Raw genomic sequence first — 26,195 nt, 5'->3', positions numbered from 1 at the left:
AATAATAATCTCATTTTATTGCTCGCTGTTGTATCCAAAAGACTACAAATTGCAAAACATATTGAGTTACATTTTTGAAGGGAAGAAATATAAGTGTAGATGTATTTTGATCACTTACACGGTGTGTGTATGCGAAGCTCGGGCATCATCTGAAGGGTTCGACTGGCGCAGACTCCTCGAGAAGAGCCGCTGCCTGAAAACATTCAGCAGCTTCCACCATTGATCTACTGCCCTCAGCTCTATAGTGTAGGCCAAGATTGAACCAGGCGAGGTGGTTTGTCCTGTCTAGCCGCAGTGCATCCATTAGGTAGGTCCTCACGACGGCCGATGATTGGTCGCCGAGCTGCCTCAGAACTGTGGCTGTAGAGACCAAGCTCGGGACATGGGTTGGCTCTACTTCTAAAGCATTTGTAAATGCTCCCAGAGCTTCTTTAAGGAGGCCCTTCGCTTCATACAGTACCCCTATGAAAATCAGCAACAAAATCATCAGCCACCCACAAAATGCCTCAAGAAAATTCTGCTATGTCCTTGAGTGTGAAATATGAAATAGCTCTGAAATGATTAAGATGTCTTCTAATATGATAGAGCTCCTCCCCTGAGCACATGGGCAGACCGTAAGAATTGGGACTGTCCATCTAGTGGCCCTATGCCAATTGCCCACGTTAAAAAAGAAAAAGAAAAGGAAAAAGAAAAGGTTGATTGGACAACAGTAAATATCTAATTAGTAGCCTAAAACCAATGGTTGAAAAGAAAATTAATTGATACCATGGATAAGTGAGGTAAAATTAGCAGGTATTAGGATTATCGAAATGATCTGGTATTTCAACCTTGCACCGTCCACCATATAGGGCCCACTGACTTGGACAGTCCTGGTTCATGTGTACCCCTGCCATGATTACAGTGGAGAGATGGCTCTAACACATTATAAGATCTCTACCACATCAGAGCCAATATGAAAATGAACACCAGAGCAATTTCAGTTGAAAAGGCTCTTGGCAACCATGCAAGGCTAATACCATTCCCATGATTGTCACGTCAGGATGAATAGCAATCTTGAATGGAAGCCTTCCAAGTTGAAGAGACCCAAGATCAGTAGGAGACCAGGAAATGGAAATTCTGTGGTAGGAATGGAAAACAACTGAAGTATACGAATTTAACAGATCTTGTATCTTCTAGCTCTTCAAGTATCTGGTGAAAGATGCTATATATAGAAGACTCGTCAAACCAGCTATGAAAAGTTTGCCGTGCTTAAAATGGTTTTTCACTGTTAACAGGACCATGTAACCATTCCACTCAATAAGAAGGGCCATGTCAAGAAATCAACGGTACATGGGTAACATTTTTCGTCAGTAAGTTGTGAAAGTCCACTCATGCAGAGTAAACATCCAACACGCCAAGGTGTTCCGTAGCGGTAACGGTGGCCATAACGGTCACCACAGTTACCTTTACGATACGGGGCATAGCGGCTGTTACGGCCCCATAACGGCCATTACAGTCTCTCTTTTTTTATTTATTGAAAAAATCCTCGAAAAACCTGTATATGCCCTGTAATGTTGATTAAAAAGTATAAAAAACTAGTATCTGTCCAGTAAAAGACCATTATGGAGCTATTAGGGCCTTTATAGGGGATATAACATGCTGTCAACAGCAATTACGGGCCATTTTTTCCATAACGGCTGTTATGGCCGTTACGACCCCGTAACGTGTAACGGTTGCCACCGTTACCTTTACGTAATGGCCTTAATGGCACACCATGCAACACGCACATTTTGGAAAACTGAAGAAGCATTTCAAATAAGAATTTTTTTTTTTTGTTTTTTTCTTTTCAAGTTCTACTTGGCTATATACAACCTATGACCTAGAAAGGCATTTCTGTCTTTTGAAGAGAGCAGTCATTTGTTGTTTAACAGTATTCCGCAGATCCTAACTTAAAATCTATGTGAAACCTTCACCATGATAGAGGTGTTTGCATGTCTATGGCCTGGAGACAATACATATACAAAAGAACAAAAAGTGGACCCCACTTCATTGGCAAAAAGGTTCTCGACAAAAAGCTAAACCAGGAAAGCATTTCCATCACAGCACCGGCAGGAGGTTTTAGTAGTTCAAAAAGATAAAACCCTTCGTAGGTATTGGTGAATAGTTGCACTAAGGTGCAGTGTGGAGCTAGATCATACTGGCACGTGAGCTGTGTGGGTAATCATGTATCAGTGGGTGCCCTGCTATTTTCTGCAGCCACGTACTCGAGCATGACCTTTCATGCTTGTGGGTGCTTCAAGCTTAGCATTTTGGCTAGCAACTGCCACTCCATGACCCTGCTTTGCTCGCTCACCCTCTGAGGTGTGCATGAAATAGTTGGGCAGGGTTCAAGACTGGGGAGGACCATAGTTAGCAATTTAGCATACGGCATGGGAAAAGAGTATTATTTAGTGGAGACATTGAAAATATGGTTAAAATTCAACCATAAAAAACAGGAACCCCAAAAATTTACGATAATGCTACAGTTAGCAGACAAGTAATTCAAATAAAACTGACCACATAATGGGTTCTAGTATGCATCATGAACAAAAATCTGATCGGTGGATATTGACTGGGCGGTTAGAAATGAAAAATAAAAAATCCTATGACCCAATTTCAACAAATAAGTGTCCATGAATTGGAGGTTAGGCTTGCTCAACCAATCTGATTTTGGGACTGTAAGTTAGCAATAGTGGCTTCTGCAATTTAGTCGGTTTAATTGAGTTCTTGTATGCCACATGTACAATTTCTGAGTGCCTGTGTATCAAGTGTCATACGTTGCCAAAGTATCAAATAACTCATCCTTTTCTTTAGGCTTGTGCCTGTGTATCAAGAGTTATACTTTGCCAGTGTCAATGAGTCAACCTTTTCTTTTGGCTTTTGCAGCACACTGCCACCATCAACTCTATAACAGGGAAGAAGAAGAAGATGACGACGACAACAAAGATGAAGCCCGTGTATCGAGCATCATACTTTGCAAGAGTATCAAATAATTCATCCTTTTCTTCTTCTTCTTCTTTTTTGGCTTGTGCCCGTGTATCAAGCGTTGTACTTTGCTAGAATATCAAATAACTCATCCTTTTCTTTTGGCTCATGCCCATTTATCAAGTGCCATACTTTACCAGAGTATAACATAACAAATCCTTTTCTTTTAGTTTTTGCATCTCACTGCTGTCAACTCAACAACAACACACACGTACACACACACGCACGCGCGCACTGAGGGAGGGAGGGAGGGAGAGGAGCTGCCTGCAAATGAGGTAGGCCGGCAATGCTGTTCAGTTCAAAGCTGGTTCATCCGGGGCATATTAGGTTGTGTTTTATGCATCATGGATCATAAATATGCGAATTAATCCATATTTTCTGACTTAAACTGTACAAAATGTTTTTTTTTTTTAAAAAAAAAAAACCAGTAAATACACTTATTTGCTAAGTATGGGTAGGACTGTGGTGGGATGTGAGTGGTGTCAATGTGAGCTTTGCCATGGTAGGTTACAGGAGCCCAAGTAAAGGGGGGAGGTAGATGTCCGGTGCTAATCTATCATTTAAAAGCCTACTGAAATTGCTGGGAGAAAGGATACAATGATGATGACGATTTCCAGCAAAGAGCATAAGTATCGACTCCTGGAGGCTAGATATACTTGTCTTCATAGCAAGCATGCCACGCAACACGGACACCATAAGGGGTGGAGATAAAACAATTCAGTGATGTGTTTCCATAGATCGTATTCATATAACCTAAAGTCCAATCAGCATTTTAAAAATTTATGGGGTTTATGATTTGAGTGGGAGCTTCTCTGTAAATCATACCTAAATCGCGCCCTGTAAACAGCTATCTTTGAGTAGAATAATTATCATTCAGTACAAAGAGCCTAAAAATAACTGGTTTAAGTCAGCTTTAATCACTCATGCTCACTTCTTTCTGTAGTAAATCCTGGTAAACTCATGACAAGGTAAAATTCAATGTGATCCCATCCCACAAATCTCCTTATTTACTCACCAGATACAAAACTTGAAGAATTTTAGTGATTTCGCGAACTGAAGCATTTCCATAAATTTCCCCACTACCTTGTTTCTATATTTTAGAGCGTGATTGTCAACAATGAGCAGAAGATTCCGAACAATATGACATTCTGTAATAGTCTGTAATAGCTCTTTAAACCACCATAAAAACTCATTGATTGTAACCAACCTATGTAATAGTCTGTAATAGTCTATTACATAGTGCATGTGAGAGTTTTATGCTCTCATTGCCAGTCTCAAGGATAAAGGAGCGTTGTGTCAGGTCAGCAGCCAGTGTCCAACTTATGCCATAACTTCCATCATGAATCTGAAGATTCTGAACAATATAACATTCTAAACTCATGCTAGGGCTTCTGAAGGTCTGGCCCTTGAAAGAGTAGAATGGCAGAACAGGATTCATGTAGCTGACCTCAATTAATTCGGATAAGGCTTAGATGATGATGATTAAAAGAACATAAAACTAACATAGTGAAGTACCTGTTGTGTGCCACATTGAAGCAGAATGAGGACTGATGGCCCTTGATTTGGAGAGACAGACCTCAGCATCACGCCACTGTGACATGCTTGTATAGACATTGGCCAAATCATGCCACGTTTCTATTTCCAAACTTCTGTCATTGTTTGCTCCCTGTCAGCATGCAACATTCATGAAAAGAGTAGCAGATATAAGAATCTCTCATCAACAGATTTCTAACTCTTGGAAAGTAGTTAAACATAAATTGTAAAATTATGTCTGGATTTTTATTTTTATTTATTTTTTAACGTGAAATGCAACTGAACTCTTACGAATGATGATGACAGAACTGATTTATACAGAGAAAAAGGAAAAAAAAGAAAGAAGAGAAGGAACACATTGGTTTATGAGAGGTACACTAACACTCGTATTTCCAAACAAAAACATCAAAACAAGCTTACTTTTCTTTTTTTTCTTTTTGCGTGTGTGTGTGTGTGTGGGGGGGGGGGGGGGGGGTGGTGGTAAGTAAGCTGCGCTTAATTTCACATTTCTTTTGAAATTGTATATATTGTTGCTTCTAGTCAGCTGGTGCTGGAATAGCAACTAAACTGTGTCAAGATGCATGTGTATTAGACTGCAAAGGAATCAGTTTAATCAAGAATAAATGATAATTGAAGCTCTCTCTCTACTTAGACAATTGATGGAGAAGTCCAGAGATAAGAGGAAGAATCCACACATGATTTTTAAAGATCTGGAGAAAGCATACATTGAGTGCCTCAGGAGGTTGTGTTGGGTGATGGGAAGAAAGGATCTAGGAGAATACATTACCATCATTAAAGACATATGAAAGTGCCACAAGAGTGAGAACAGCATGTGGTGAGACAGATGAGTTCCAAGTGTTAGTAGCCCTTCTCATTTTTGCACTTGTCATGGACAAATTAACCACTAGTGTCCAACATGGGGTCCCTTGGTGCTTGTTGTTTGCTTATGACATTGTATTGGTCAATGAGACTAGAGCGGAGCAAATGCTAAATTGGATGTTTGGAGGTAGGCCTAAATTTCAGAGGCTTAACAAAATAGCAGAATCAAAATTAAATGTCTAGTGCACAACTTTAGTAATAATAGTTGTAGAAGCGATACTAACTTGGCTCTATCATTCAAATTGAAGGCCAAGAGATTCCTCGATGAACGTGTATTGCTAACTTGGCTCTATTATTCATTAGGATGAACTGAGGAGAATGTTTGCAATAAAATAAACTCGGGTGGATGGAGTGGAGATGTGCCTACGGGGAGTTGCATGATCACCGCCTGCCTAAGGAAATTTTTTATAAGACAATGATGAAACTATGTATGTTATATGGCCAGAGTGTTGTGAAGTTAGAAGCATGAGCAAAGGTTGTGTCTCAGAGATGACGACTTAATTGTGTGAACGCTAGCAAGGACAGAATTAAAAATAAGGTCAGATTAGCAGTCTAGTAGTTCAAATAAGAGAAAGCATTGGAGAGCAGATAGATATGGTTCATTCATGAGCAACAAAGACCAAAGAAGGCTTTGCAAGGAGAGGAACATTAATTAGGGCTCATTTGGACGCACCATCAGAAGGGGTGTTCAAGAAACACCATTTTGATCTAAACGGCGGTTGATGTTCTGTTTGGATTGACTTTACAAACCCCTGTCTTGTCCCCGCTTGATGAAATAGGCGATAAAACCCTGATTGAGCAAAGACCAATATGATTGCCAAGCCGACCGAAAAAGCAGGGTGGACTGGTATTGAGGTTGGGTAGGAAGCACATGAAGGCTTGTTAGTTAATTTACTAATGGTAGGGCCTTCGATAGGATATATTGGTTAAATATGATTCATAAGATGATCCCAAATAGTTTGGACAAGGCTATGATGACGATGTCATGATGAATAAATTCAATAGCAAATGACAAAAGAGAATGATAATTTCCAAGTATTCAATATGAAGGGGTAACCGTAAAATCGCAGTAACATTACTCTCAAGTCAAAACAGATGTAATTTGCAGACCAGTTCTTGATATGAATGCTAAGGTAATTACTGTTTCACAATTTCCACTTTATTAGACCAATGGTTGAAGTTCAAATCAATAGTACATCCAAACGCACCCTAAGAGATCAAACAATCTGATGCCAAACCTTTAAAAGCTTCTTCCCACTTCCAAAACTTTTACTCCGAACTTGAAGAACAGCAAGAAGATGAGTGTACGTCTCTACAGCATTCTTCAATTGACCCTGTGCAATCTGGATTTTAGCTTTCATCCGCAACAATTCTCCCTGATCCCACTTCCCAGTCTGATCCAGAGCAGCATTAATGATTGTCTCAGCATCAAAAAGGCGTTTTTGAGCTGATAAGATCCGAGCCAACAAAAGCCATCCTTGAACATTCGATCCAGCTTCCAATTTCATCAACTTCTTCGCATAATCAAGTGCTACATCCAACTTCCTTTGATCAGCATTTTCCAGGCTGATATGGAATATAACATTTGGGTCTTGTGCTGTCATTAATCTCTCAGCTGTTCGTAGTGCCCCAAGTGCGTCAGATTGTCTGGTAACTCTTTCCGGATCAGAAGCAGCAGATCTTGCCTGAGCCGAAAGAGAAATACCCAACAAGCAGTTAGCGATACTTCCCAACTGATCACATTTGCCGTGCATATTAGCAATCGCTCTTCTTGCAAAACAGACGCCTTCTTCTGCAAAGTTGCTGTTCCTACCACAAATCTTTGAAGCTAATAATAAAGCTTGGATGCAGTTGGGATTTTCCCTACTACTCAACAGCTTCCTCAGAAGATTTAAAGCAACCAGGTCATCACCTTCCCCAAAGTAACATAGTGCAAGAGTGTAATATCTTTCTCTTCTCTCCAGAATTCCGGGAAGTAACCCTTCAACATGATTGGCCAACGCCTTTAAATCACCTGACACAGAAAATGCGAAGGTAAGGTGATTGATGATTGATGGATCCCATCCGATTCTCTTCAGAGCAAACTTCCTTAACAGTATCAGTAACAGAAGGATTGCCTCTTCTATATTGTTTTTGGGCACGAAGGAACTTTCCATCTGTGAGCGGAGGTTTGGGGGGCTTGCATCACAGCCACCATAGAGAAGAAAAATGGCAAATTCTTTCTGTATTCTTGCAATGGGCTCGGTGTTGAGGTTCCAATGGTAGAGGAGGGCTCGCCGGTAGGACAGGATCGCTTCTTGGAAAGAACCAGAGACTTTCCATAGCTCAGGAAGCAACTCAACAGCCTTGTTTAGAGTCTCATGCAATTTACAATCAGCGCCAAAGTTTTCAGGCAAGCCTTCAGGCAATGCAGATTCAACAGCGTCCAGAATAACTTTGCACGATTGAGCAGCTTCTGCAAAAAACCAATTGGAAAGAGAAATTAGCTAGACAAATTGCTTTTAAAGTGCACTTTTTATTAGCTCCAAAGCCATGTTCGTGAGATCCATTGGAAATGAAAAATGTAGCTAATCTATAATGACTTGAAGATCTGCAAATACCTTTAAACCTTCCAAGATCCTGCAGCGATTTTGCTTTGAGAAAAATGGCTTCAAAGAGTAGACTGACAGCATGCATTGACATGGGTGGGGCAGCATCGCTTTTAGATCGGCGTCTGTGACGATCTACTCTTCTAGCAATGGAGAGTTTAATCTTGGGAATCACCGCAGCAATGTCTATTCCATCAAATACACGCAGTGCAGCTTCTACATTTCCTCTTTGATATTCGAGCCTCCCTAACAATGCTCTCGCTTCCTATGAATACCAAAGCCCTCTCAGCCCCATTGATTGAAATTTATAAAGAAGATGGTGGGATTTTAAAGAGAAACTTCTTTTAAATGAAGATATATATGGGAAAAGCAGACCATAATATCTCGTCTATGTGCTCAAGCCTCAAGATGAAATTTCATGTTCATATCCAAAAAAGGAATCTAAATATTAAAATTAAAGTAAATCCAATATGAAAACCCAATGTGATTGGTGAAATATGGCCAACACAAACTGAAAGTTTTGATGCATGCCCTGCCTTTGAATATCACACAAAATGGCATAAATGTAATAAAATATTGTATAGATAGACTATGATCATGTTACTGAAATAAATGATGTAAAAGGGCAGAGTAACTAGAGTCCATATGCACTATGCTGCCAAGTCAGAAAATTGTGGTATTGGGCGTCATGTTGAGTTCCTGTTTAATCAAACATTGCTATGAATTACTGGATTCCTGAATATTTCAAGATTATTAACACAACCAATACAATTGTTTCTAGAGTTTTCCAGAAAGGTGTAAAAAAATTGGAAGACATGCAAGCAAAGAATCAATGGGTGTTTCTATTAAAGTCAATTAAGCTTATAAGCACCGCACTAAATCAAACTGCATGGCCAAAGTGAAATGGGTTATCTTGCGAGAGTGACGAACTCGTTCAAAGAGAAGGCTTGCATAGAATGCTACTGAGACTAGATTCTACAAGGCGATATTCAAACTGTAAAATGTTCTCAAGATAAAATCAGTGCACACCATACACGGGTGGTGAAGAAGACCTGCTCTACAAATTAGAAATACTCCTCCATTCAAAGACACCATTCAAAAGTTATGTCATTAAAGATAGTGAATAGAATGGGTAACCACATATTAGTCCATTTTTACAAATTAAATACAGCTTGATAGTCACCAAACTGAAACCTTACTAGTAAGAAAGTATATATCTAGTTAGACTTCTCCATAACTTCAACCATTTGTGCTTCTATAACAAACCCGAGAAGGTACACAAAGAATCAGAGAATTCAAAGGCATGTCCCAGAAAAGGAAACATCTTCTTCATTCCAATGGGTGCAAATATGATGGAATCCATGACTAGTAGACCAATAAATATTTGAGGTGGAACTTGTAACATTGTTTTGCCAGCTGAAGCAATTTCGTTTTTCTTTTATTTTCCAGATACCTTCAATTTAAATCAATTAGAAAAGAAATAAAAGCACAAGTAAAAAACACCTGAAGTGTAGGAAACAACTAAGGAAAGTTCCCAAAAGCAACAGAGAAGATTTAAAACAATGCTCGTCTCTTAAAATGGAATGCCTACGCATTACGAAGCTCCAGCATTTTCCCATGTTAAATGACCAGAAAAGGAAAATGGAAAATGAAATGAATGGAAGGGAGGTGAGAAGGAAGCCAGCAGCATGGTTGTTTCTCTCACTGTTGTACATTCCAAACTTATCTCTTGAAGAAACAACCTAACAGATTTAACTCCATTAACAGATGGGCACTATCTCAGGAAAATAGCAATCTGCCACACACACACACACACACACACAAAAACTGCATGAACTCAGCATCTGCTTTTGTTTGATGACAGTGGCAACAATGAGTCTCATGGTGACAGGAGAATGGAAAAGCAAAGCAGAATCATTGAAAGTACAGGCCACCAAAGTAAAATTTTCAGAAAATACACCTAACAGCTTCCATTTGTGTCTATTAGAGAGAACAACTTTGTATTCTGCATTTCTTTATTTGAGGAGGAAGCATTTCTCAAAATATATGCATATATCTACATGTTTGATCTGGAACAAAGAACAATGGCCAACATAGTTACCAATGCAAGGCCAAATAAATTGTATGATTTAGAGAACGTCAAATGAATTGCATTAAAAACAGAACATAGTAAACAATTCTGTAGGCCTATCCACCATTCATCCCAACTTCATCAAGTCATCCATGCAGTGAAAATTCTATTATAGTCTTCAAATAGTTCTTCTGACAACTAATCCATACTAAAAGTGGCATAGACTAAAAACCAAAGGATCAGCACATCAAAGCAAGAAGGACCAACCTCATAGTTCAGACACACGCCCTCACGAAGAGATGATTCGGCTTCTTCAATGTTGCCAGTTTCCGGCCTGCGCTCACCCTCGCCAGTTCGAGAAGAGTAGCCGCTTACTGAATAATCCCTGGTAGCTAGGGACTCCGACGAAGGATCCATTTCATCAACATTCAACTGTTCTGCTGAACAAATGCATTTCATTATCTTTCCTAATCTCGATCTAACCATGATTCCCATTCGCTTCATCCATTTTATACCTCTCATATTGTTTCATCAAACTCCAAATCCCTTTCGCCACCATTGCCCATAAAATATAGAAATCAAAACCCCCTCACTGTAAAAGACTTTGAGAACAGTCCAAGCTCAAGTTCAGTACTAATCCCAACTCCAACCACTAAATTCTGGAATAAAAAAATAATAAATAAATTCAAGATGCTCGAATACAAAACAAAAGAAATTTACATACACATATATGGAAAATAAGGCCTAAAGTAGACAATTCAACCCCCCCTAGAAAAAAAAAGAAAGAATGATGAACACAACCCTCAACAAAAGAAACCCATCATTTGTTTCTCCACAGTTTGCATTCAAAACCTAACATTTTCAACACTAGTACCCTAAATTCAAAACCCAATACAACCCACAACAAATTTAATTTTTTTTTAAGCACCTTTTTTTAAAAATTTTTCTTGGCTGCAATCCCGCACTCAAAACTCCACACCTACTTGCCAAATTCAAGAAAACAAACCCAAATTTCTTCTTCTCCAAATCAAAATTCAAGACCCAATTTCCACAATTTAACCCCTCAAATCAAAACAGCCCCACAAAAAGCAGCAAAACCCACCATTTTTGTCAACAAAGACAATCCAAATTGCCACCCAAATCATCCAACTTCAGCCCTTAAAACCCCAACCATGACCCCAAAACATGAAACCCAGATAAGGAAAACAGAAAACAAGAAACTCCCACCAAAAAATAAAACCCCACCCCGATGAGAATTCTCCTCCAACCAGCACCATAAATGCAATCACAAACCCTAGGTTGAAGGGGGGGAACAGGGCCACCGTCATTTCATTGCAGTAAAAGACCAAAAGCAGGTGGAAAATCACCGTAGAGGAAGTACCTTTTCACCCTGGCTTCTTCCAAAAGAAAGAGGAAGCTGGGTCCTTCGAATATTAAAAAGTAACACCCATTCCTTCAATTTCATCTGTCCTTTGAAAAAGCTAGTGCTATCTTATTTCATTTCTTTCATTGCCAAACGGTATCCAATGCCAAGAACATCCCCCTACAATAATAAAGTCATATGGGCTTCTTTTTTTCTTCCTCCTTTCTTGCTTTCTCTCTTTTTTCCCTTTCTTTTTCTTTTTTTTTTTTCAATTTTCCAAGATTCCGGAGAATGTAATTATCTGAATTTGAAAGAAATTTACAGAGGAAAATTAAAAATCATCATTCACCCGCAGAAACACGAATTATATGATGCCCGGCTCGAATTTTTCCACTGTATACATGAATTTTTAGTTCTGACAAGTGGGGCCCACTTTCCGATAATCCAAACCATTGATTGTTATTTATCACAGTGGATGGACAACCCCAAATAAATTTTCTTGATACAGAATATTAACCTTTGGTTGTTCTGGCCTACAGATAGACGGCTATTAGGAGAAACACAAAAGTTGAGACTGAAAAGGGTCCCAAATCCCATTACGCTTGTCTGGAATATTTGTGGAGAATCATACATCTATGTAGGAGACAACAGACCAATGTTCTGGATTATAAGTGCATGGGCCCCACTTGTCTTATTTCAGAACACGTGTGTACTGTGCGAAGATGCAACGCACGCCTCACATAATTCCTCAGGAGGATATCAAATGTGAATGGGACGGGCGTGGGACTCGTTTGAAAGCTACGGCCAGATTCAGATTATGGCTTAAAATATGCCACGTGGCAGATGAAATCAGACGCCGGTTGCTTCGGGTAAGGGACATGGGTATTGTATAAAACACCTACATAGAACTTGTAAGCTCTTTGTGACCCACCATGTATTATTTGTGACATCCACTCCGTCCATCAGGTGATAACCAGTAAGTTTACCGTACTTGGAAAATATCATGCGAATAACAATCTCATATGGGACACACCGATGAGAACAATGTGAAATTTCACCTAAAACCTTTAATTTTGCATGTTGTGGCTCCACTGAGTTTCGAAGCATGCAGGATGATTTTTGTATCTTGCCTTCTTCCTAGTAAGTCAAGCCTGATTGATGGGTTTGATGAAAGGTACGGCCTCACATGCAAACCTATGGTTGGTGTCCCATCCCCATCGTTTCCTGTTGTGTGACCCATCTCAGCTGAGGATCTGGATGATTTTTGGATCAGCGCTTATAATCGAATAGCTCATCTGATGGACGGATTGGATTTACATGTAGAGCATGGTGAGACTTAAGGTGAACTGGATGTTTTGGACGGCCGTATGGAAATATCTGAGTTTTAAGATGCTGAACTGCCAGTTTTTAACTGAAGCCAATGGCTGACGTGGCTGACGTAAGCAAGAGAGAGGACTTGGATTTTTGTGGGGTCCCTCATCGGATCAAAGCAAATTAGGGACGACACTAGCCACCTGGCTATAGTGATCCCAACACTAGCAAGCTAGCTGGTGTCAAAGGCTCTGTGAGCCCCACCGTGATGCGGACGCGGATTGCGTGCTATCCCCGCCCGTCCCTAGCTCCGAACGGACAGTTCTGTGGGAAGGCCCACCGTGATGTATCTGTACATCCAAACTATCTATCCCTTTTGTCAGATTATTTCTAGGCATCAAAACAAAAATGAAGCAGATCCAACGATCAAATGGACCACACCACACATGAGTCATGCATTTAAAGCAAATGACATCTGATGCTTTGTGCATTTTAATGCAACCAAGCTTATTATTTGGTGTGGTCAACTTGAGAGTTGGATATGCCTCATTTTTGTGTTCATACATTAAAATAATATAAGAAAAGGGATTAACGGTTTAGACGTACAGATACATCACAGTGGGTCCACCCACGGAACTGCCCACTCAAAGCTAGGGACGGGTAGTACGCAATCCGCAACCCCGTGACGTATGTGTTTTATCCGTGCTATTTATTTATTTTTTCATCTTATTTTAAGGCATGAGTATGAAGATAAAAGAAGATCCTAACTACAAGTGGACCACATCACATGAAAACAGCGTTGATTGAGTATCACCATTAAAAACTTCCTAGGGCCCTCTAAAAAGTTTTTAGCCGGTTGATTGATTCATAGAAATTGAATCATTCTCACGTAGTCATGTAGATTGATCATATTTGCCCTCAAATTTACTGGTAAGGTCACACAGCTTATGTAAAGTGAAAACACAAATATCATGTTACCAAAACTTCCGTCCTATGCCTTATTTTGGAGCCCATGCCCAAAATGGAACGGACCAAACGGTTAGGCAGCATAGATAAAACACATACATCGTGCTAGGACCTACAGAACTTTAATACCAACCAGCTGGCTAGTGTTTGGGTCAAAAGCCAAACCGAGTAAGAAAATTAGCAGGATCCCAAGCGCAATGCATGGCCTACATGATCATACATGGTCCCACTGTCCTCTATGCATGATCATTGCATCCATACATAATTAAAACATTTCATTAGAGCACTCAACCAACAAAGAGAGAAAACGAGGCCACGTGATGCCAATATAGCACACGTGAGAGATACGTGTCAGGTCATTCATCAGATGGAGTCAATTGAGAAAATGCTCTGACCTAAAAAAAAAATCAATCCAACCCAAGTCATCAAGTGGCCCATACAAGTGGATTGAATAAGGACCATTTCTCATTCTTTCCCAACCATACATTTTTCTCAGGCTAAGTCAGTTGTCCCATTCAATAACTGTACTGTTCTGATTCGTAGTTTGTCTAGAACCGCTGTCCCACCGAAATAGGACCTCTTCGAGATGTATCATTCATGCTGGAAAGGTACCAAGTTGGACTTAGTGTCGGGTCTTGATGGCTTCTTACTTGCCGGGGTCGAGTGAGGGATGGTGTAGAGACAATAATGGAGGTGCAACTCAATGGTGGGAGAATGTTGTGTAGAATATTTAGTATATTTACAGGATATTCTTAACCATTAGATAATTACCAAATATCATTAATGTATAGCGGTCATAAGGTTCTTATCTATTTAAAGGAAGGGTTCTCGTTTGCTAGTCACCTAAGAAAATTTTATCTTATATGAGTTTTAGTGGAATATAATCCTTTTCAAAGTCTCTATCACTAGCTCCCTTCTTTAAGTTGAAATAGCCAACATTTGGGTGATTAGCTGACCCAACCCCAAGGGAGGTTGTGGGTCGAGTGTCGTATGGCGTATGCTCCGGAGATATTCTAAGCTGTGACAATTATCTATAAGGGTTAGGTCACCCATATTATACTTGAGCGTGCTACGGGAACCAGCGATGTGTGCGTGCAGGCCTGACTGTAGGGCTCACTTCAATGAAATCAGATTGCGTTACTGTGTTACTCAGTAAGCTCTCATCGTACCGAGTAAACTCAGTTGCTCAGTTGGGCTCACCTTGAATGTATGTAGTCTATCCATGCCGTCTATCCATTTTTCCATCTAATTTAAGGGGTTGATCCCAAAATTGAAGCATATCTAAAGATCAGGTGGATCGTACCACTAGAAACAGTGTGGATAATGATTTTCACCGTTGAAACCTTTTTAGGCCCCAGAGTGATGTTTATCTGTCATTCAACCTGTTCATAAGATCACGCAGACATGGATGAATGGAAAACACAAATATAAGCTTGATCCAAAACTTCCATGCCCCCCAAGCATTTTTCAATGGTATACGTTCAATTAACTGTTTCCTGTGATGTGGCCCATTTGAATAGTTTATATACCTCAGTTTTAGGATGAAGTCTAAAATTATCTGATAATATGGATAGACGGAGTGAATAAAATACGTAAATCATGGTGGACCTTACAAAGTTTACTGGGTACCCTAAAAGTAGTGAGTTACTAGGCAAGCCCTGTACATCTGTTTTGCCAACTTTGTTTTAGAATGTGTTTTTAAAAAAGTAAATACAAATTTCAGATGGCCTAGTAACAAATAGTGATTATAGACTATTAAAAACCTTCGGTGGGCCACAAAAGTTTTAGATCAAGTTGATATTTGTTTTTTTTTTTTCCTTTCATCATCCAGGTGTGTTGGACCTTATCAACAGGTTCGATGGTCAACAAATACTACGGTGGACCCTAGGTAGTTTTTAATGGTGGGCGTTCAACAACCACTGTTCCCTATGGTATTGTCCACCTGAAATTTGTATATTCTACATTTTTGGGAGTAGGCCTTAAAATAAGCTGGTAAAACATATAGACGACGTGGATATACAATGCATGCATGGAGGTGGGCCCTATAGTGTACTGTGGTAGCAGCCAAGTCGTGCTCCTCATACTTCTATTGAATACAAAAAATGAACACTTTCTTTCTCTCTCCTCTCTGCTCCACCATTTCTCTCGCCTCTCTGCTCCATAGCCTTTCTACAGAGATTGAGGCACGTTAACCATCAACCCCACAAGATGAATGGCCTCGATTTTACACAGGTGTCAGAGTCCATAATCAGGGAAGAATTTTAGCCGTCCACAGACTCTCAAAAAGCTTCTCTCACCCAACCACAACAAGCACTGACCTGGCCTAATTTTCATGTAATTTTCATGAGGCTCACTAATCCAATTACCACAATATCATATCGGACGATATCAAACCAATCTTCCAAGAGTCTATGGGCTTAAACGTATGCCCAAGCCCATTCACGTTGGACTTGAAATCCAAGGCCCAGATAAATTCAGTCCCATTTGTACCGAAGTGCGCACGCCGTCCCAAACTGAAAATGAAAACGCCTGCATTACTACTAGCAACATGGGGGGCTTGACTTTCGCTGACGTGGATGGACGACTTCATGCGTATAATATCTACCCCGTCCATCTGCTGCGCCATCCTGTCTTTGAAATGGGTCCCAAAAATGAGGCTGATTCAAAATTCCTGTGGTTTTATCAACAGGAACATTTGAGATGGGGATGCAAATTGCTTGGGTTCCTCTCTGTTGTATATATATGATCTAATCCATTAATCTGACGTACCCCACCATGATGAAGGGATAATTAAAGAATCAGAACATTTCAAATTTCATATGGGCCACACAAAGTGAATTTATGGATTTCAGGCATGATTTTATACCATTCGACTCATCTATGTTCTGAATTGTGGACTGATTTTTCAGATTCATAATAAAAATATGGTTTCCACACGTTATGGACGGTGTGGATCTGACGCGTGTTCCTCCCAGGTAGTGCTCAGCCAGTGATGAGTCACACGCTCTGACTACGGGTGGGCAGGCTATCAATGTTCTTTTGAAAACTTGGGCTGTTTTTGACTTTATCAACCAAAGAAATCCATAATGCTATCTCACCTACCACAATTAAAACGGGTAGTTTTCTAGAACGGCCCACCTACAAAATGTCTCCTTTACCAACCGGCTGCTATAAAACACACAGCGGTAAGAAATTCATTTTTACCCAACGAAAACATAGAAAGTGGGACCCACGATTTTTTTTATTTTTTTTAAATAAAATAAAATAAAAGAAAAACCCTTTTGGGAGTGATGATCATAGCATGTGCACTCAAACTAAAGGTCATGAAGGGGGCCCGCACATTAGGTGGACCACTGACTACATCATGGATATGATGTGGCCCAAAAATCACGTGATTCAAGTGATTGTAATTACTTATGGTCCCAAAACTCGGGGCTTGGTCCAGCCCATACAGCCCAGGTGCAACCTCAAGCTGATCTGCAGATGACATTAGAAAATAAAGAACATATGACAACATACCTTCTGATCTGCTAAACAATATGTCACTTTTTTAGAACATCTGAGCCGTGAAAAAAGGTGGGCCACGCCGTAAGATCACGTGGGGCTAAAATGGGACAAATCCAGTCATTAGGTAGGTGACACCTTTAAGTTACGTAAGGCAATCGGTCGTCCATGGATTTCACCTGATATGCAACCATCTCACATTTCGCCACAGGTCATCTTTATAGTGCGGTCCACATTTTGCACGGCTCAGATATTCTATAAAAAAATTTAAAAAAAATGACAAGATGCATTATATGGAAAACAGTGTGAGCTTTGGATTGGACCAAAGCCTTTCAGTAGGAGTAATATCCACACGTAATTGTGATGACACGAGGGAACCACTCATCTAGAGGACCGATCATGGATGGACGGTAGTCCAGAATTCAAACCAGTTGGATGTTCCTCTCGTTTTAATCAGACAATAGTCATCCATTGAAGCAGTTGGGGGGGACTCGGGGTTATTTGAACGTGTGATTTTTGGGCAGCCATCCATCCAGGCAGGGCCCACCACGTCACGTGTCCCCCATCTATCCATGTACATTTTTTAGTGAACAAAAGAAACCAGATTTAACCATTTTTCAGCAAAAATCAGCCCTATCTAGTCATCAGGTGGGCCAGATGATAGAAAACAATTTTCAGCCATTGATAAATAGAAAGATACAAATGTTGTTAACTGGATTAATGGATATGACTGATTTTTGCACAAGGTCATCCTCATGATGGGGCCAACCTATTGGACGGATTGAGTGCCTCATGCACTTAATAGGATGGAAGTCATCCTTTGGGTGGACAATAAACCTGCGCAAACCGTTGGGACTTGAGACTTCTTCAAAATCATGATTTCTTTAGCCTCCCTTCCACAACATGGTTTAAGAAAATTTCAAAATCTCTTCTACCGGAAGAAAGGCCGACACTGTTGCATGCGTAGGAGATCAGAACCACTCAACGGATGAGGTCCCCCTCACCATTTTAATTTTCTCTCAAATGCCACTCGCAGGCCACAGGTTTAACGGTTAGGATAAGCCAATAGAGGCAATTTCTTAGTCCACAGAATGTTCATGCACCCAAATGAACGGTTTTGATTAAGAGTGTACATGGAAAACCATTTTCCTAATTGCAAATTTTGATTTAATCAAGTTTTCAGGAACGTTACAGGCTTGTATAAGCCACACGTTGGGTCTACAACCTCAGTCAGTAGGCAGTCTCAAAAGAATATTAGAAAACCACATGGGTCACCTATCATCCATCTGAACCATTCATTCATTCATTCATACAACTAAAGCAAGCCATGATGAAAGAATCAAACCAAATGTTTAGAATCATGAGTAACAATCACGAGTGTTACTTTACAGGTCATAAATCAAATGTTTAGAATCATGAGTAACAATCACGAGTGTTACTTTAGAAGCATGAGAAATAGATAGTTGGTTCTATTTGCTAGATTCTCAAGATAACGATTTTTGTTACTCCCGTCAATCTTGACTGTCTATTCTCATGCTACTGATCGGAAGGTTAGGATCATCCGATTGGCATTATTTTTGCATCATGGCCTGCTCCTAGGTGTATGAATAAATGCATGGTTCGGATCAACAATAGGGTACCCTGTGTGCGTTTAGGGACGTATACGTTAGCAGAACCCATAAAAAGAAAACACCAGATTTTTGCAGAACCCAAAAAAGGAAAACACCAGATTCAGGTAAAACACGATTCAATGCATGGTGACTGTGTCACCGACTGAAACAACAGTTAGGGGTGTGCTCAAAGCAGTTGTATCCTCACCGTACACGTGTCAAACTTGCCTGATAATCTGCACTGTTCCTCCAGTGGGCCACAGGGTGGATAGCTAGCCCATCCCAGCATTAATGCGATCGATCGGACTGGTGAAAATTTCGAACACCTGTCCGTAATCAACGGACGCGGATTAGGCAGCGTTGCCAGCACCACGCCCAGTAGTGGCACCCTGATGTATTTATTTTTTTATATCCACACCGTCCATCCGTTTTGCCACTCATTTCAAGGCATGAACGCAAAAATAAAGCAGATTCGAAGATCAAGTGGACGGGATGAAGGGACCATACAACTATCAGATTGATCCAAAATTTGTGGCCGCTCAATCACCACTGTTTCCTGTAGGGTGGTCCACTTGAAGACTTCATTTTTGGGTTCATGCCTAAAAAAAGAGCAGGCAAAATGACTGGAAGGCGTGGATACATAACAAATGCATCAACGTAGGCCCCGCATCCGCCCAACACATGACACAGCACTGCTGGGGTGGTGTCGGAAACAACACCATAGCGAAATTCTTCTGTTTATACAAGTGCTTTTGACCAAAACTACCCCTTGTTGGGGTTGAATTATCAGTTCGGGGGCAGATATATCATTTCTCCAGATAAAACAAATAGGTCCCCACGAGTGAATCTTCAATCCATTGTTTTTACCGCTTGTAAAAAATAATAAATGATAGGTAAAAACTGCATAAAATAATGACAGAGAGAGAGATGCTGCACTAATAAAGACAAAGGAAAGGTAAAAAAGGGTCACATTTATTTCTAAAGAGCTTTTTCAGTTCCATCAGTAGAAGTATAGACAAGAGAACAAAATCAGGGATTTTCCTATTACCCCCCCCAAAAGAGTCTCTTCTTCCATCTGCCAGTTATCAGAGACCACCCACACACCCCCTTCCCATGGACCCACCACCTCCCTCTCTATATATATCATCTGTTTGTTAGACCAAAGGAATTTTCTTTTCTTTTCTTTTCTTTTTGGATTTATACTGCTTCTCAGTGTAACTCAAGAGCTTTCTCTCTCTCTATGTTACAGACCCATTTAACTCCACTACCCTACCCTACCCTATGTTTCTATTTCCCCTTTTTACAACAGAGAAGAAGGCAGTGGAGTGTCCCTTACAAATCCACTCTCACCCACTCGTAACGGCCGGGAAGTGGCAAGTCGTTCACTGGATCATAGTTGTACCTGCAAACATTCACCACGAACAGACATCATCAGCAATAGGGATAAATATTTACACCTAAAAAAATAAAGAGCCACTGACTATCGCGGCATGCATTTCGCTAACAAACACAAAGTCGGGGCACTGGTTGAATGCGATGACAACCAGAATCTCATGATGCAGACTTAAAAGGCTCCAAGAGGGGGCAAGTCCAAGTGGGTAGCAGTACATGGATCTATACAGAAATGAAGGCTCATTCCATCTTCTGTTTTCTTAGGCTTTTTATTATTATTATTACTGCGGTGAGTTTTTAGAGCACTCATAGAAGTATTTTCAAGTTTTTGAAAATGGGCCACCAATTAGTTGTACGTTTTACAAAGGGAGTTAGCCATAGTAGTCAAATTCTGTTATTGGCAGAAACTTCTGCAATGGTAGAGGAACCAATATAGCAACAGGTACCAGAAATGTGTTCTTGTACATTCAATCCTTTCCCTTTCCACCAGAATGTTTCCAGAACAATTTCTAGATTTTGCTAGTTTGGATGCTATCAATTGATTTAGGGCAGGTTAGCTACATACAATATCCCAACCTAACAGATTATTAGAGAGGTGTGAAATGCCATGGTCCTTGTAGGAAAGAGAGGGTCTTCCATTTTTCGACTTCTTCTTGTTTTCCTTTTTTTTTTTTTTGGGTGGTGAGCCTTTTGGAACAGACAACAAAACAACCTTCCCCGTATGAAATGGAAACGCAAACAAACAGAAACAACCAAAACATTCTGTTCCAGTGGGTGGAGATACACAACTCTCTCTGAAACAGAATCACTATAGCTGCCCTATCAATCCATCCTCATCGAGTCATGTAGACTCATCTAAATTTTCAAACACCCATCATATTCATGGACACTGCCGTAAGAGATAATCTGGAACCTAACTTCCATTTCAATAAATATTCAAGGTTTTATATATTTGGTATAAGCTTATATTGGTAGGCATTTGTTGGGAAGTCCATTCCTTTTCGAACTTGGTAATCAGTACTTTCGGTCACACATATAACTACCAAGAGGTTTTTTTGTTTTTTTAAGATCTACCAAGGGAGGTTTAGGATTTACTAGTTCTAACAAGTAGACGTTGCATTTCAAAAAAAAAAAAAAAAAAAGAACTAAAGAAATGAAATAAAGTGAAATAGCATAAGCAGTTCGATGCAGAATCATCAAGGATGGTATACTTCTCTGTAAATATTCTTTGTTGATGTTGCTCCGCGCCAGCGAAGAACTCTTCCATCTCATGTGCCGTTGGGATATTTCGCAGCATTGCATTTTGTATTCTCCTGTTTGTTGCTGTTGAGTTTGTAGGCCGAGTTGTAGAACCAGGAGTTCCTAGCGTCTCCGAGTCCCTTATCAGACTGGAAGGTGTGGTTTCCCTCACGTTCCTGTAACAATGTGAAAATCATTATAAAGAAGAAAATAAACACCTTACAAATATTCCTGTTCAAACAATCAAATAATTCAACAACAGTTCGTGGAGAAAAACTTGAAGGAATGTATTTTCATCATCCTTACGAAATGTATTTTTATTATTAGAATGCTACATAACCCATAAGGGAGCCCAACACCCACAATCATGATTTTTTTTTAACTCAGAAATACAAATTTTCAATGCAACTCAAGCTCTCCAAATGATTGAGCCAAATTTAGTTTCAGAAAATGCATAACACAAAAAGAAAACATGATTTCAGAAAGGAACGTAACCCTGGAAAAAAAAAAAATTTGTTCCTTCAAGACACATCCATAAACAGGGAAAGCAAGAGAGAAACAAGATCTGCAAGAGGTTCGTGCATCTCACATGGATGATTACACAACCCGTGCCAGCCTGGCAAATCTGAGATTGCACAAGCTGACACCCACCATCAAGATGACCCCATACACCAAAATCAGGCTGGTCTTGTAAGTTGTACACCACACATGTACATTAATTGTGGACAATTTGCAATTTCATTAGACCAATCATCTGTCTGTTGAGTGGACTAGCCTGATTTGTGTGTAACATCATATTCACAGTCGGAGGCAACTTATGCACTTGCCAGGTTGGTACATGTGTTGCATGTGGAACAGTGCTTTTGGGGCTAACAAGCCTCTGATCTGCAAAACCAGAGGCCAAGCAAGGGGTTCAGGAAAAAGCACTTTAAACGTGTATGCTGTAGTATATGTTTATATGGGGTTTCATGCTACCTAAATCATTAAACCAGCTGGGTGCAAGTAAAACACAGTACACAAACAAATATTTGTGATGCGTCAAACAGTATTGTGGCAGCATATTCTGCAGGTACTATCAAGTGTCAATAAACACCATCAAGAACTATATGCAGTACACAGACAAATATTTGTGATGCATCAAACAATATTGCAGCAGCATAATATGCAGGTACCATCAAGCTTCAATAACCACCATCAAGAACTATACCAAGTTTAAAAAACTAGTAATTTGCACGAGCTAACCCTCAAAAGCAAGATTTTCATAAAGAAGATTCAGCTTCTCTTGTTCTGGTTTTTGTTCCTTTCGACCATAAACAGACCAAAGATTCGTAAGAAGGATTTACACAAGTAAAACAAGCAAAATAGTCTCTCTTTACCTATTTCAAGTAATATTATTTTGTAGAAAATCAAACATAAAAGTGATCCTGCCCCATGGCATCTAAACCATAAGTGCATAACTTTAAAAAGCTCCACAAACCAGGTAAAGTTTTTTTTATTTTTCCTGGTTTCAAACAGACTGTCCACAAACATGTGATTCCACTCCTGGTTATCTAAGCTCCACTTGCAGACAAATGATTCCTCAGTGGTAAACAACAGTAGCTGCTGCTACTTCTATTGCACATAAATACGTCAACATTGAGAACGGTAAATTTAATGTTATGACAATGATTATTATAATCCCAATAATGAATGATAGGCCAAATAATATGTTGCACGCAAAGTGGTAAATATCCTATTGCACATGAAGAAGATGCAAGAAGGGCCGGCAGCACCATGATCCACATTCTTGATCAAAAGACCCCCACCATGGATGGACCATGACCCAAAATCCCTCCAATCTTGAGTCTTTGATCTTTCCCCTTCAAATAGACAGTTAAGAGAAAGATGAAGTTACAACCACATCTAATGTATAAGGAGGTCGAACACTGAATCTTCGATGCAAAGGCCCCATTTGTGTGGACTCCATGCCCAATATGCAACTTCCTATCAGTGCACACTTGAAGAATAATTATTATTGTTACTATTGACAAAACAAATAAGTGTTACTGCCTAAGATTATTACTATTATTATTATCAAGCCTCAGAAAGAGAAATAACATTAACTCGCAACAACAATGGCTAATAATACAAATGATAATAATAGTTGTTATTCTTCTTCTTCTTCTTCTTCTCAAGGGTTATAAACCTAAAACAAAATCATTTCTATGGACGAATAAACCTAAGAAAGGAATAGAAAAGGAAACGAGATTTCAATAGAAGAGCCACAATCAAGAAAAGGACATTAAATCTAAGTTATGTGACTTATATCAAATGAAGAAACCCACTTGGGTACAATAAATAACCCTCAGTGTATTTGCAGTACCCATGTCCCAGAAACAGAACCGTATCTCAATATTAAATACACATCTTTCAGACATGTGCAACCTCTCAATAAAATCAATACAAGTAGTACCCATGTTCCAGAAACGATATAGAAACAACAAGCAAAAAGTAAAGAAAGCTACCTACATGCATAACAAGCAAACAAGGCAAACTTTATCTAACGGTACTTGAGTTCCAGCAACACACACAACCACACACTTCATGACATGAATAACCTCAACTAAGCAAGATATTTTATTTTTTTTGTCAAACCTTAATGGAGATTTTTTATAAAGAACATTTAGACCCCAATTTAAAAAAATAAAAATAAAAAAAAAAAAAAACATTGAAACCACATGACATGAATAACTGGATTTTCCCCTTTTTTCTTATGGATATTTTGTATGTAGGATGACAAGGAGAACAACATGGGGGGGGGTAAGTACCTATGCCACAAAAATCAGAAGTTACGAAAAAAAAAAACTATGCATAAAGCCCCCATAAAAATTTAAAAAATTTAAAAAAAAATAAAAAAAATAAAAATCTTCAAAAGAATCCTTATCAGAATAAACAAAAGAACTAATCAAAGAAGGCTTTCACAATTTTTAATAGTGAATAAGAAGAAGAAAAATTCTATTTATCATGTCAAAATCCTAGAAAACAGGCTTTTGCAAAAACAAGCTCTCAAGACGCACCCCAACATAAAACACACAAACACACACACAAAATGAAGTGGCTTGGAAAGTACCCACTTCGGGGAAAAAACCAGATATCACAAAAGCCTCTTTCAAACATGAAAAGCCCTAATACGAAATAGATTCTGAAATAGCCAATTTTAGAAAACTCCACCAAAAGAAAACCAATTTCTCCAAGCATTTAAAACCCTAAAACATAAAAAAGAAGAAAAGAAAACCCTCCAAAAGGGCTTCTTTCAAAAACCTACAGAAAACAAAAACAAAAAGAAAGAAAACCCACCTCTCTCTTCCATCAATCTCCAAAACATTCTCTCCAAACGATGCCTCGACACAGACCTCATTCTCCGACGATCCCTCCCTAGAAAAGCCCTCTTTCCCCACAGAAGCAGGGGCGTTCTTGTCCGAACAGCTCTGCATGACAGACGTGGCAGACCCTGAATTCGCTGAACACACTACCAGCCTAGGATTCGGGTTTTCTTTGCAGGCATCTTTGGCTTTCTTGGGTTCGGTGGGGGCAGAAGCTATCGGGGGCTTTTCTAGCCTGCGACTGCGGAGCTGGAGGTAAGAAGGAGATGAGACGGAGTTCTTCTGGAGCCTCTGGAGAGCTAGGGTTTTGGCTCGGGTTATGACGCCTAGAGACGACTGGGTAAGCTCCATAACTGCAACCTCGCCTGTGATCTTCGCCTTCTTCATGTATTTTCCCATGTCTTCTCTCTTCCTAATCTAATGAAATCTCATTCAGACAGCGAACTAGCGAGAGAGAGAGAGAGAGAGAGAGAGAGAGAGAGAGAGAGAGAGCCCAAATGGAAGAAAGAAGGAAACAAGAGAGCGCTATACCCACATGAAAGGAGAGAGAGAGAGAGAGAGAGAGAGAGAGAGAGAGAGCAGAGCAAAACCCAAATGGAAGAAGGTAACGAGAGTGAGAGAGAGACAGAAAGAAAGAGAGGAGGTGGAGAAGGGTTTTATTTGCAGAGAGGGAAGGAGGATTGCAGTTCTCAATTTATCACGATATTTTCAATAGAAGAGAAAATGGTGGGTACGGATGGCGGGAGAAGTCCGCCCCCCTCCGCGATTCGCGCGGCGATAGATTATCACACGTGCGGACATCGCGCCGCGTAGATGAGCGTCTCCAATAAATTGAGGCTCCGGTACCGCTGATCATGCGGGCCATACGTTTATTATAGCGGTGGTTGATATTCGACCTCCACATGTAGCCCCCATCTTATGATGTACGCATGCGCAGTTCCAAGTACCTACCCCCCAGCAAAACCGCGCACTTTGGGGTACATGGATGCGTGGCTTGATGTCATGCTTCTCTCTGCTCCGATGCTCGCCCAATCTGCGACCCGCTCAGCCCCACCATGTGATGTTTCAGACCCATTCATTGCATGCTAAAATGACATATTGTCCGCTTGGGGAGAATCTCATTGATGCCGCCTCATCACGGTTTTCACCTGTGATGCAACATTTCTCTCTTTTCACATTTAGACAATCTTCGGTGAATTTTTATTTTATTTTATGCCAGGTGGAAATCACCCAATAATAGGTGGATTTGCTGAGCCGACACAGTTTGCCTAGTGACCCAACATCAGCCAGTTAGGTGGGGTCGAAGATCTGTGTCCCACCATGATATATGTGTTTTATTCATGCCTCCTGTCTATTTTGCCATCTTATTTAAAG

The 26,195-nt window shown here is 40.0% G+C and overlaps 2 protein-coding genes across 4 annotated transcripts; both read right to left on the bottom strand.

The window, feature by feature from the left end:
* On the bottom strand, positions 1 to 11,718 carry LOC131240504 (protein NPGR2). 3 transcript variants are annotated; one of them, XM_058238769.1, is made up of 6 exons: positions 11,456 to 11,717; positions 10,342 to 10,511; positions 8,016 to 8,268; positions 6,654 to 7,870; positions 4,519 to 4,669; positions 1 to 462 (listed from the first exon to the last, which is right to left on the bottom strand). In XM_058238769.1, the coding sequence occupies exons 2-6, from the start codon at positions 10,489 to 10,491 to the stop codon at positions 146 to 148; spliced, it is 2,088 nt and encodes a 695-aa protein (XP_058094752.1). In that variant the 5' UTR covers positions 10,492 to 10,511; positions 11,456 to 11,717; the 3' UTR covers positions 1 to 145. The 3 variants fall into 3 exon arrangements, with proteins under 3 accessions (XP_058094752.1, XP_058094753.1, XP_058094751.1); XM_058238770.1 differs by lacking the exon at positions 10,342 to 10,511 and having other exon boundaries at positions 11,456 to 11,718; XM_058238768.1 differs by having other exon boundaries at positions 10,342 to 11,717.
* Positions 11,719 to 19,778: 8,060 nt separating this feature from the next.
* Positions 19,779 to 25,401, bottom strand: LOC131240502 (cyclin-dependent kinase inhibitor 5-like). Its single transcript, XM_058238765.1, has 3 exons — positions 24,796 to 25,401; positions 21,432 to 21,635; positions 19,779 to 20,230 (listed from the first exon to the last, which is right to left on the bottom strand). Exons 1-3 carry the CDS (start codon positions 25,218 to 25,220, stop codon positions 20,161 to 20,163), a joined length of 699 nt encoding a protein of 232 aa, XP_058094748.1. The 5' UTR covers positions 25,221 to 25,401; the 3' UTR covers positions 19,779 to 20,160.
* Between the last annotated feature and the right edge of the window lie 794 nt (positions 25,402 to 26,195).

Source organism: Magnolia sinica, chromosome 3 (genome assembly GCF_029962835.1).
Source record: "Magnolia sinica isolate HGM2019 chromosome 3, MsV1, whole genome shotgun sequence".
In the NCBI taxonomy this organism is placed as follows: Eukaryota; Viridiplantae; Streptophyta; class Magnoliopsida; order Magnoliales; family Magnoliaceae; genus Magnolia; species Magnolia sinica.
Note: the sequence above shows the minus strand (reverse complement) of the source record. Positions and strands in the feature narration are given on the sequence as shown.